General features: G+C 35.8%; 2 protein-coding genes across 2 annotated transcripts; one reads left to right on the top strand and one right to left on the bottom strand.

Moving 5' to 3' along the window:
* Window positions 1-2,032: 2,032 nt before the first annotated feature.
* crtc2 (CREB regulated transcription coactivator 2) lies at window positions 2,033-11,122 on the bottom strand. The gene is made up of 14 exons (XM_052533791.1): window positions 10,830-11,122; window positions 9,590-9,691; window positions 9,366-9,458; window positions 8,919-8,980; window positions 8,707-8,775; window positions 8,446-8,546; window positions 8,142-8,212; window positions 8,000-8,043; window positions 7,718-7,920; window positions 6,408-6,859; window positions 5,060-5,776; window positions 4,924-4,980; window positions 4,658-4,802; window positions 2,033-2,960 (listed from the first exon to the last, which is right to left on the bottom strand). Exons 1-14 carry the CDS (start codon window positions 11,007-11,009, stop codon window positions 2,857-2,859), a joined length of 2,400 nt encoding a protein of 799 aa, XP_052389751.1. The 5' UTR covers window positions 11,010-11,122; the 3' UTR covers window positions 2,033-2,856.
* A 533-nt stretch (window positions 11,123-11,655) lies between these two features.
* LOC127935167 (chromatin accessibility complex protein 1) lies at window positions 11,656-13,002 on the top strand. Its single transcript, XM_052532801.1, has 3 exons — window positions 11,656-11,884; window positions 12,097-12,223; window positions 12,311-13,002. The coding sequence occupies exons 1-3, from the start codon at window positions 11,732-11,734 to the stop codon at window positions 12,388-12,390; spliced, it is 360 nt and encodes a 119-aa protein (XP_052388761.1). The 5' UTR covers window positions 11,656-11,731; the 3' UTR covers window positions 12,391-13,002.
* Window positions 13,003-13,060: the final 58 nt, after the last annotated feature.

Below are 13,060 nucleotides of genomic sequence, written 5' to 3'. Positions count from 1 at the left end.
AATTATAATACTGTTCAGGCACACGATAAAATAATTTATTAAGTCATTTATTAAGTCACATAACAAACTGTCGTTTTATATAAATCCAGTTAAGTTATTTACTAAAATGGAAAATCATCAAATCTGTATTATGCATGTAAAAGAGCCCATTAAAATGATAAATAGCACATTAACAATGTTACAAGAACGAGGTCATGCTGTTAAGCAATTTAAAAAAAAATTTTTTATTATGTTTAGAATTACATTTTTATAATGTCATTTACATTTTACAAACCCAAAAAGGGGAAAATAAAATAATTTGTTACATATATATATGTATATGATTTAACATTAAAATTCTATATAGCATTTATAGTCATGCTGTTAATTCACCAATTACAAATATTCTTCGTAATTCAGTGTACAGTCCAAGAGTAGAAGTCCAGGCTTTTAAGACTACAAGATAAAATGCTTAAATTCAGCATTTTTATAATTTAATACAATTATTTTCATTACAAATAATAATATCAGCATAAAGTCTCGAGTGATGATGACTGAATTCTTACATTATCGTATTCCCTTTCCATTTTTTGTTTAAATGAATTATTAAATTATAATTTTTTTTTTGTTTATTTCCAAGTTTGAAAGCAATTTTGAAACCCATATATTTTCAGTATAAGTTTTTTGGGCCCAACTCTATATTGTTTTCTTACACAATATAATAGGTAGATATATGCAGATGTGAAAAGGCACTTTTAATAAAATGGCATTACCAAAATAGCAAAGCGTCTCGCATTGTATAATGTGTAACAGCATAATGCTCAGCACATCTCATTATGTAATCTAATTATGTTCAAGACATTAGGACCAAGGACCTTTAACATTATTTATCAACATGAAGGCATAAAAGCACCAACATCTATATAAAAATTTAGAAAAAGAGCAGCAAAGAAGTTTTTGTGAACCTCATTATACTGTATCTGTTTTGTTTTACAGGATTGGCCGTCCTCAGGTCAGAGGAAGAGATCAGCAAGTGGAGCAGAGAAAAGGAATCAGACAGGCATCACCTACCGTTCCGCTTGTTCCTTATCCTATTAGGTGCTCTATGGCTGCCCAGTTAACCATGGATACAGGCACAGGGATAATCCACCCTAACACTTAGGAACCCATTCACTGCTCTCTCCATGCCTCTTATATGTTGTTAACTCTATTATGCACAGGCAAAGAAGAAAGAATCAGAGAGGAGAAGAATCACAAGACACATACAGGCTTTGATAGACTGATTAGTCCAGTCCTGAACATGTTTTTTCTTCTCTCTCTCTCTCTCTCTCTCTCTCTCTATATATATATATGTACTGTTTATATTTATGATGTACATATGTAACGAGATTAGCTAGATTTGGTCTTATTATTACCCAGCTGAGCGCCACATTTAACATTAATTTTATACTAAAACAAATACATATACATTTATATCATTAATTCAATAATTCAAATATAATATAATAAATATAAAGTTAGGAGTATAGTAAAATGGCAAATCTTACCTTCATCTTACACAACATCTCTGGGATGTTTTGAAAGACTTCGAGAAAATTCCATAGGCTATCAAACAGCACAATCATAAAAAACCACGCAGACAGTTCTACACATATCCAGTGGTAAAGAGCATGCCTTAATAAACCAGTGCCAAAAACATAAGGGTATGTGGGAAAATATGAAACATCTGCATTTCATTCACATACCAAATGCACAATTCTTATCCTCACATACATTGAATATAGTGTGTACTCTTACGATTAATGTGGGCGAATTAATTAATTATGACGAATTCTGGAATATATACATTTGATCTGAAAATCTACAAACAAACTGGGCTTTAATTAGATGATCCAAGGACTCTGTATGAGGTAAACAGGCACAAAATGCAAATGTCTAGATAAAGACATAATAAATATGGCTTTTTTTTTTTATTTGAAGCAGAGTCTGGTGTAAACTGGTAAATCGTTCCTAAACCTAATAGGAACAATACTTGAAAAAGTACAGTTAGAGGTATTAGTCCACTTTTTAATTGTAATACTTCTGAAATTTACAGATGGTGTTTCTGTACATATGTTATTAATTCTGTCAAAAATGTAAATGTATTCCGATATGCATATTTTGAAAATATCTCAGATTTTACATTGAAGACAAATACTGAAAAACAACATGACCTCTACCAGAGAGTGAAAAAGCAAAATGAATATCAAAATATAATAAAACTGCATTATGAAACATTATGAAAGATGAAACTGCAACAAATGAAGATATGGAAATTAAAAGTCAAGCGTCAGCAGTCAGTTAGAAGAAGTCACAAAAATGACCCCAGTCACACTATAACAATATAAGATTATAACATGCAAACAGATGGATATGAAATCTGAAAGTCTTGAGTTCTACGTAATTATCTAAATGTTAAAGAGTAAAATCTTAATTTTACCATCAAGAAGTTAAGGCCCTAAACTAGCCAAATTTTCTTACATTTTTGTACATTTCCACAGATATTCTATGCTATGAAATGTGAAAAACATACACTTCCTAAACAACTCGTACATGAATTCGCCTCATGTATCCGTACATAATCTATTATAATAAAATATAACCCAAAATGCATATTAAGGCACATAGACCTGCTATTTAGGACCTCTGTGTGCAAAAACTATTTATTAAAATACAATTTTTATGTTAGTTCCCTTAAAGAACCTTTCAAGCCAATGTATAGTTAACATTACATATAGTTGACTCTAAGGACTATATTTCAATTCCATTGCCAAAAAGAATATATTTTCTTAAAAGGGTACTTTTTAAAAAAATGTTATGTAAACTTTTATAATACATTCATGGCCAACCTAAGTTAGTGTCCAGGTTAAACGTTTCTAGATCAAACTCCAAAACAGAGTCGGACAGACTTGATAAGTCCTGGTCCAGCCAGGATGATGGGTCTGAAAACATGGAGAAACAATAATTAGTGAGAAGTGTAAGTGAATGATAGGAGAATCTAAAATGAAATATGATGAGACATATAGGCTATATAAACTACAATTTAGTCTATGAAACAAATATAGTGAAGACTTATATTTACAGTCATATGAAAAAGTTAGAACACCATATTGAATTCAATGGTTTTCTGTATCAGGACATAATAAAAAAGTATCTGGTCCTTGCTAGGTCTTAAAATGTAGAAAATGAAGCCTCAGATGAACAACGACAAGACATCACACCGTGTCATTGTTCATTTAAAAAAAATAAAATAAAGACAAGATGGAAAAGCCATGTGTGACAAAGTTAGGACACCCTATTATTCAACTGCCTCTAGATGCACTTTTAGCAGCAATAACTTTCCGTATGACTTTAGTCAAGTCAAGTCAAGTCTGCTTTATTGTCAGTTCTTCCACATGTACAGTACTGAAATACAGAGAATCGAAATTGCGTTTCTCTCAGACCCCCGGTGCATACAGATAACATTAACAGTAGAGCCTAAAAGTCTAGATCAAATATAAAATATAAGATAAAACTATACAATAAGGGAACGTAAAAAAAGACATTTAATAATAAAGTACAAAAAAAATCCTTTATCAGTTTCTCACATCGTTCTGGAGGAGTTCTGGCTCACTCTTCTTTACAATTTCAGCATTTCAGTCAGAATGAGCTCTGGAATTTGACTGGACTGCTGCAACAACTTAATACTTTTCTTTCCAGCCGTTCCATTGTAGATATGCTGGTGTGCTTGGGATCTTAAGCTGTCGGAGGGATGGCCTCAAATTTGACTCTAGAATACTTTGGTATACAGAGTTTATGGTTGACTCAATGACTGTGAGGTGCCCAGTTCCTGTAGCTTCAAGACAAGGCCAATATCATCAGCACTGAACTTTAGCATCTAGCATGTTAACGGAGTTCTGTAGAGTCTGCGCTGTAGTTCTTAGGTGGTCTGCCATTTCTCTGAGTGTTACACAGTCTGTTCGTCGGGTGAATTTCCTGGGACGTCCACTTCTGGGAGATTTGGTGTCTGTTTTGAATGTCTTAATACACTTCCTCACTGTAGAATGATGCACTTCAAACTGTTTGGAAATGGCCATATAACTCTTGTCAGATTAATGGCAGCAACAGTTGCTTGATCATCGCTGACATTTCCTTCTTTCCTCTTTGGCATTGTGTTAACACACACCTGATGGAAACTGCCAAAACTTCTGCTTTTATAGAGGTGCTCACACTTGATGATGATCAGTTAATCGAAAGGTATTTGATTAGCAGTGCCTGACCGTTACTTACCCTCTTAATTCCTTTTATTTTTGTGCATTTATTTTTGTTAAATAAACAATGACATGTCATGTGTTGTTGTTCATTTGAGGTTACATTTTCCTAAATTTAAGACCTGCCAAGGACCAGATATTTTTTATTAAACCCTGATACAGAAACCATGGAACTCAATAACATGGCCTAACTTTTTCACATGACTGTATATGAACTTCATGTAGTCTGCTATATGTAGTCTGTTTCAATTTCAAGCAGTTATATGATATGAGTCTGCTGAATCAAAAAAAAAAATAATTTGTTCCAATTTAAAAAAACGTACTTTTCAGACTATTGTTTCATATGTCAGGCTTCACATGGTTAAACTGGCTGCAGATACATATCTTACCAGAAACGTTAATGTTGAACACATTTTGTGTCTCTCCAGCACTGTTGCTTTGATTCTGCAGCAGCTGCTCCTTGCTTTCTGCACCTTCACAGTTAAGATCTGACACTCTACTGTCACCTAGAGGCTCTTTCTGAAGCACTCCGAGCTGCACAGAGGACAAACATCATCAAAGTCAGTCATAAATTCAGAGGCTCTGCACAGCATCAGACCATATGGCCAACACATGTGTAAATTTAAACTGATGACTCATGACACAAACAATGTACCTGCTGGGAAAGGGCCTTTTCCTGACTAGGGGTAAGATGTAAGCCAACATATGATTCCTGCAACAAAAAAGGTGTTTATTATCATGATTATAATTATTGCGTTTGGCTTACATAAAGGAATGCAAACAGGGCTCACCTTGTTCAGTTCAAAACCTTTATCCTGTAAACCTGGATTTGCTACAGTTACTTCAATTTCCTTATAATGAGGGACCTTGGATCCCTTTCCTTGACTCTCGTGGATAGCAACCTTAGATAGTGGTTTTGGTTCTTCTGGCGTCTGCATACTGTGTCTACGTTTCATTTGTGCATGTTGCAAGCCATGTGGGCCTGTTGCATGTTGCCAGTTTTTCTCTTGACCTGGAGAGGGGAAAGTTATAGGTTGATGTAGCTGTTGGTTTTGGTACTGGCCCTCTTGGCATGGCATCTGCCACTGGCCCGGACACTGGTACTGCTCCTCAGGTATCTGATGAGGCTGGAACTGTGTGTACACTTGATGTTGTTGTGGCTGCTGCTGCTGTTGGGTAAGCGCTTGCATCGAGATGTGTGGTTGGTGAGTCTGGCAATGATACAGTAACTGCTGATGATATTTAGAGTGTGGTTGTGAATGATGCTGCAGGGGCCGACTGTGTTTGTGAACATGGTGTTGTTGAGTCTGATTGTGCGTTTGTTGATGTTGTGACTGGTGTTCATCTTGACTCCATTGTTCCATCTCTGGGATTGACTGATGCTGTGCCTCTGGCTGGAAATACTGCCGCATTGACTGATGGGAGAGTGGAGGAGCGGATCTGAGGTGCTGAGTGCAGGGATACGCTGGCGGCTTTGTCTCCTTCAGAACTTTGTTGAGGAGAGCACCCTGTGTGAAATATTCAGTGCACATTAAAACCTGAATAATGTCGAACAAGTAATACAATCAGAAATTATGACCAGCACGATGGAAGTTTCTTTGGTCTTTCTAAAAGTTTGCAGTTGATTCGGAGTATATGCATGATCGATGAAATGAAATGCACGACCTTATGAAGCCAATCAAAATCTTATTGACAGACTGCAGGGTTTAAAGCAGTGTTATTAACTAAAACTAAAAATATTAAAAATCACATTTAGTGACTTAAATAAGGCTAAAATGAAAAAAAAAAAAGTTTACATGATAAGAAATAATAAGAAAATAAATATTTGAAAAAAAAAGAGGAAATTAGAAATGTTGCTAACTGAATAAGTACTAAGTTACTAAGACTGTTTTTTATGAAAATAAAATTGTATTATTCAAAAAAAATAAAAATATTTACAATAATTATTTAGATAGTTTATGTATATTTTGTGCCTTGGTTTGACTCATTTTATATGACTCATGACTCATTATATATAGTAAATTTAGTTTTAAACCGTTAAACTCCTTTATTTAAATTAGTAATTGGATTTATGACTTTTTGATGTACCTGCAGAAACCCTGTGAGCAAACATGATTATCAAAAATGTGTATATCTTGCCTGGGATACAGAGGACATGGTTGGAGACACTGTGGGTGAGAACTGCTTTGGATGCTGCCAGCGGGACTCTCCTCCACCGGGCACGATGAGTGGGCTGAGCTGGGCTCTCTTTCGTGATGTGGCGGCATGGGTGTGGCCAGTCACACGTGGAGAACCAGAGAGAGAAGAGGAGGAGCAGGAGCGAGATCCGCCCATTCCACTGCTGTGGCTGCAGCGGCTGGCGGATGATTGGACGGACTGGTTGCTCAGTGAAGAGCTACTGAGGGACGACTGCAGGGACTGGTTGCTGAGCGATGACTGCAGGGAAGAGTTGCTCAGTGACAGGCGCAAAGAAGTGGAGCTGAGAGAGCTGGGCAGGGAGTGGCTGCTCAGACAGCTCTGGATGTTGGGATTGCTGAGTGAAGACTGGAGCAAAGGATTACTTAAAGATGCCTGAAGAGACGAGGACAGACCTAAAAAGACAAAATTGTATGGAAACTTTAATATTACTAATTTATTTGCATCATAATGTCTTTTAAAATGCCAAGTTTCAATTATATTTTGAATTCCAGATTTTCAATGCGGTCTCAGACATTAAGAGTACACTAACACAAATATTGGCTGATTTATTGGCCTGGCCCATTTATCAGAAATGTACCAATTTGAGTATTCAAACTGGGGTCCAGTGCAGTGTTATTTTAGTATTTTTAATATACTATTAAATATTATTTATTAACCTTATTTTACTTTGATTTAGTAATTTTGTTAAGTGCATTTGTCATTTTTATTAGTTTTTTATTTATTTATTTTTATTTAGCTTTAATTCCGGTTTCTTTCTTTTTTGAAGTTAAAGCTTTTATGTAATAATTATATTTTAACACAATTGATCTCATTTGAATCTTTAGTTATTTAATATTCAATTTACAATGTTTTAGTTTGAGTAAACAATAACTTAATATGACTAAAAAAGTTCATATTAAAATTTGCATCTAGATAATTATTAAAAATATTATATGTGTAATGTGTTATATTATTTTAAAATGTTACATTTGAAACTAAAATATTATTTTATTATTTGCAAGTAATAATGTTTTTATACAACAAGCTTTTTAACACAAAGTAAATATTTTTCAATTAACATTTACATTTCTTTGGCTTTAGTACAACATATTTTTTACAGTACAAATAAATCTTTATACATGAAAAAACACAGCTGCTTTTATATTTTAGGATGGAAAGTCCATTGGAAAGTATTTGGGGGTACTAGGCATCAAAAAGTGAAAACCTTCTGCTTTAATGTCATTCAAACATGGCCAGACCCTGAAACATACCTGGTAAGTTAAAGTCAGCCATTGTGCCAGGGTGCGTGGAAGCGTTGCTCAATTGTTCCGCACCACTGTGGGGCTCTGAATCCTGGCCTACAGGAAGAGGAGAAGGCAGGTGGAGGCTGGATAGGTCTGGAAGAGAGCCACTCATACTGAGGGCTGATGGGACAGGGAGGGACGATGCTTGCTGATCGGCCAATGGGAAGTTGCTGGAGAGACAGCAAACAAAGACTGTTTAAAGAAGAAAAACTGAGCTAGCTCAGTGACTAAGACTGAAAAGGAACTTACTAAACAACAGGTGTTTCATATCCTGAAGATGCTATTGAGGATAACTGCGAAAGAAGACACAGATGAGATAATGAGCCTTGCTTTTTCAAATTAAGTGTTTAACAACAATTTATCAGTGTGATATGGATGAGTATACAAATACCTTCTTTAGTTTGGGAGATTGTGTCTCCTCTTGAATATTTTCTTCTATTAGTGGAGCCGGATGTGCAAACCCTTAAAGAATCAGTTTAATTTAAAATAAGCATGTAATTTAAGACAAAATACCAATATTTCCATGCTACGTTCAAATATGAAAATCTTTCATAACTTATTTGCAGTACATTAACTCTTTGCCTGCACTGTACAAAATACAGCACAAACTGTAATATTTTTACTTTTGAAACATATTTTAAAATGCAATTTTTTACCCATTTATGAAAAGTCAGCATCGAAACAGTTCAACTCACCAAAGTGTCTTGACTGTTGGTTCAGGTTTTGGACAGATTTGGGGTGGCCATGCAGCTGGGTGTTTCGCACACTGGTATGGAGGGCGGAGTCAGAGTTGGTTCTGTGAGGATGAACAGAATTAAAACAGGGTAATGTGGGACTCAATCGCACTCTCTAAATCTTCCGGAATAAGAATGTCCCTCCCCAATTAGGGAGATCAACTGGTCCAAGGAATAAAATGATCAAATGTGCACAAGAGCTGATCTCGGAGCTCCGTTTACCTATTAAGAGCTGTCAGAGGAAGAAAGACCATCTGGCTCTTCTCAGTGGCAGAACAATTAGACCAGTTTCTGCTTGGACACAAGCAACACTTCATTAAACTCAGAGAGTTCATCATTACATCTGATGGTGACTTCATTATGGAATTGGCATGATTGTTTAGAACCTAAATGTAATGTGGTGGTAGATCTGTGAACACTTTTTATAATCGTACCTTCTCCAGGAAGGACCTCTAGGAGGAGAGAGGTGGGTAGAGAGATAGGGAGCACTATCAAACTGTAAAATGAAGTTAAGGCTTAAGTTAAGAATTCTGGCTTCAACCAACACATTCTCATCAGTTCTACAACTGTTCATGATTACGGTGCAAGCATTTTAAAATTCAATTATTAGATTATTCCAGTCTTCAGTGTCACATGATCCTTTAGAAATCATTCTATGTTGATTTGGTGTACATTAAACATTTCTTTTTAGTGTCAACAGTCATCAGTATCAAAAGTTGTGCTGCTTAATACTTTTGTGGAAACTGGAGGACACTTTTTTTTTTTTTAGGATTCTATCCAATTCAATTATAAAGATTAGAGTTGTGGAGTTGCAGTTTTCATTTCATACTACTATAAACCTGAATCTGTAAGACTATCAGCCATTTTTAAAGTGCGGATACATGTCTCCTGTGCAGTCTGCCAAGGGGACTGGGCTGGACGTCTCTGTACTCTTCATCTGCCTCTAGGAGCTGCTGGGTGAGATAACTTGGGTGCTGTAAATAGAAGAAACGCAAATCAAATCCAATTAACTCAAACAAAAAGACCTGACATTGAATTAGGTTTCTACTCTCTTCTACTTTATTTAAAAGGATAGGATAATAAAATTGAAATTAAAATCCCACACCTGGGTCTCTGTGGAGCAGCTTGAAATCTGATTGACATTTGGCAACGATCCTCCATAGTACGGGACCAAGTCTCTGGTTTGCCGGATTCTCTCAGCCTGAACCTGAGGAGGGAATGCAACCTTAACAATAGCAACAATAAAAGACACCCAACACAGAGTTAAACACAAACCTGTCCCACTCTCTCCCAGACCGCTTTACCCTCAGGGGAACAAATGCCTGTTGCATCATTATTTAAAACAGACATTGTACTTGGGATTTACAGAGCCCTCAGTCTGCAACACTGAAGACAAACAGACCCTAGATGAGTGACCGGCAAAGCTATTTATGTGCATTGACATAATCCATGTGGACCTGCTGAATCACAATCCCATATACAGATAATAAAAAACTTCCTAAATCCAATTTAATCCCAACACATTTGTCTTGTACTTCTGATTTTAGAAGGGTCTAAACATATGAAAGTTTATACGGTCTTATTTTCATGTGAAGATCTTTTGAAACAGTTGTTGTAAAGACTTACATGGGCAGAACTGTTTAATTCAGATGTCTGTGTCCAAGCTCCATAAGACATTATAATTCAGTTACAACTACCATGTTTACTACATATAATATTTCAGGTGTCTATGTAAACAGAGCCCTATTTTTAATAAGCAACTAATTGATTCACATTATACAACTGCAGAGTTTGAAGTAACATGACATCAAACAGAGTAAATGTACAAAGAGTTAAACATTTAAATATGGATTATCATTTATTTCCCCAAACAACAGCATAATGTTATTGTTACTTTATTGTTTTGAACTTTCTCTTGGATCGTGTGGACCAAGCGAGTATTTGGTCATACAGTTCAAATTCAGTGCAGGAATAAAATACACAATTTTATTGTTAATAATATTTTTTAAAAGCAAAACACGTGTGAATACATCTGCTCATTTAGCTTGGAAAAACAAAGTTAACGGGTACAAAGAGAGTGTTTACAATTGTTGTTGTTGTTTTGTTTTTTAAACTTTCTTATTGGTTTTTGTTTCTGAAACCGCACTTCCCAAGAAAAGCCAATAGCTTTAACTAAAGCTGTCCAGTTGTCAGGAATCAATAAAACAGACACTAGTAAGGCACATGACATTTGAAAGTTGAAGCACTCCCTTCCGCTTCAAACACTTTATAACAGAATAATACAGAATTCAGGTCAAGAACTGTAGTAAAGGAGCCTGACATGTCCTGTATTGAGTTAGACTCACCCTGATGGAAGTAACGTCCATCATAACCTCCCGGAAAGCGGCTGTGTCTTCAGCCTGTCGCTGGTTGTGAAGGGCGATTTTCTCGCTGAATTTACGCGGATTGCAGCTTCCAGGCGCCGATCCAGCTCCGGGGCCCTGTCCGTGCCCTAATTCCGCGAGTCCTGCGCCTGACAAATGCATTATTCCGTCAAATAAGAGAAAGTAAGCTGGATGACACGGCCAGAGTTCGGTAAGTGACCCAAGAGAGCAAGACTTTTGACAACGGTGGGCAGTGCATTGTGGGTAACGTAGTCCTGAAGACTGTAGTAAACATCGTAGCCAAGCTCATTCGTTATCTGTAAAGCGCACACGCCCAGCTGCCGAGAAGGACAAAAACAACTCTGTTTTTTTGGGAAATGTAGTTCATGCTAATTTAACAACTACTATGAGGACAGATTGTATTTTTGTCGCATAATAAAAGCTATTTAAAATTACTTTTGAAACATAAGTATTGAAATACTTTTAAACAGTTGTAATAATTATATAATTTAGTTTAATATTCAGTTGTTTGAATTGATATTCTCTGCTTTTCAGCAGATATGTTTGACATGTATAGGTTAAATCTGCAGTTGACTTTTACTAATAAACCTATAAAATGAAAAGAAAAAAAAAACATTGTCACTTTTTATAACAAACACGTAGATATGATATTCTCAGATGAAAAAAAAATGTATACGCGATTTCAAACTGCTTTATAAATATTGAAGAAAGATGCTTTGGAAGGAAGTACTACAAACGTAGTCATAAAACTACAATTCCCATGTGATCGTCGTCCAATGACGTCTCTTTGTCAGCCTGTAGATATACTTCCGTTGCGCTTAAGCGGCTGCTGCTTTTACTGTCTATGCTGCTGCTATCAGAACATGTCTGAAAAAAACATGGAAGAGAAAGTTGAGCAAGCTACAAACAGTAAAAATGTATCTCTGCCGATGTCGAGGGTGCGATTAATCATGAAAAGTTCTCCCGATGTGTCCTGTATCAACCAGGACGCTCTTTTCTTGACAACAAAAGCTACGGTAATTTGATGTGTTATTAATCAATGGTCAGTTGCCAGCTTTTAGTTTAAATACGGATTCCCAGCGAGAATAGCAAACCGTATGTGCATAGTTCTAATAGTTTTATTTATTTAACACTCACACAGGAGTACGATAGAACGGCTCCGACAGTATTATTGCATATCATTGCCTAATGTTTATGTTAATATGACATCTTCGCAATTCCCTCATAGGAGCTTTTTGTCAAGCACTTGGCCCTGTCCTCGTATAAAAATGGTTCGGGTAAAGAGACGAACACGCTGTCATACAGTGATCTGGCCAATGCAGCGGAGGAAACGGAAACATTTCAGTTTTTAACTGGTGAGTCCTGGCCATTTGTGATGATGGCAAACACTATTCAGACTAAATCAACTGGTGTGTAAACAGTTTTGTCTCTTCTATATTTAGATATCCTTCCTAAGAAAATCCTGGCCAGAGACTATCTAAAGTCACTGGAAGAAATGAAAAAAGATGATGACAACCTGTGATGTGATGTATGGCAAGTTGGAAAAAATCACTGTGAACTCATCCTGACCACTTCCTCACTAAAACAGTAGATAAAATCATAGGACATTGTCTTACAAATCAGTACTTTTTACCCAAAGAGTTTTACTTTTGAACCTCTGTTGTTTTAGAGAGGTAATATACATGTTTTACTTAATGTAGTCAGTATGTTTTAGCACCCACTTACACTTTGCTGTGTGTCAAAATGTCTGTACCACTCTAGATTTACAACTGAACCACTGTGAGTACTGCAAACCAGGATATATGGTGCTTTGTTATGGATCATTGGTGTTTAATTACTGCTTGACACCAATATTTGTATGTTTCGAGAAGATCCAAACATCTATACATTCAATTCAATTCAGTGTAAAATCTTATTGAAAATGTTTTTCTCAGGGTTTAAAATGTATTTTAGAGGTATATTTCATGCCCATACATTAACATTTTCATCACTGAGGATAAAAATGCATTTGATTCATACTTGACTTTGGACTGCAGCTGAAGATTTATATAGTGTACTGTATAGTTTTTAAATGCTTTTTGCAGTTTGATTTTTGTATTTGAATAAATAAATTTGCTGATTGTGTTCACCATAATCTTATTTTATAATGCAATGAGTCAGAATCTATATCCCCTTTCATATATGCATTCTTT

Source organism: Carassius gibelio, chromosome A19 (genome assembly GCF_023724105.1).
Source record: "Carassius gibelio isolate Cgi1373 ecotype wild population from Czech Republic chromosome A19, carGib1.2-hapl.c, whole genome shotgun sequence".
In the NCBI taxonomy this organism is placed as follows: Eukaryota; Metazoa; Chordata; class Actinopteri; order Cypriniformes; family Cyprinidae; genus Carassius; species Carassius gibelio.
This window is presented reverse-complemented; position numbering and strand designations above follow the sequence as displayed.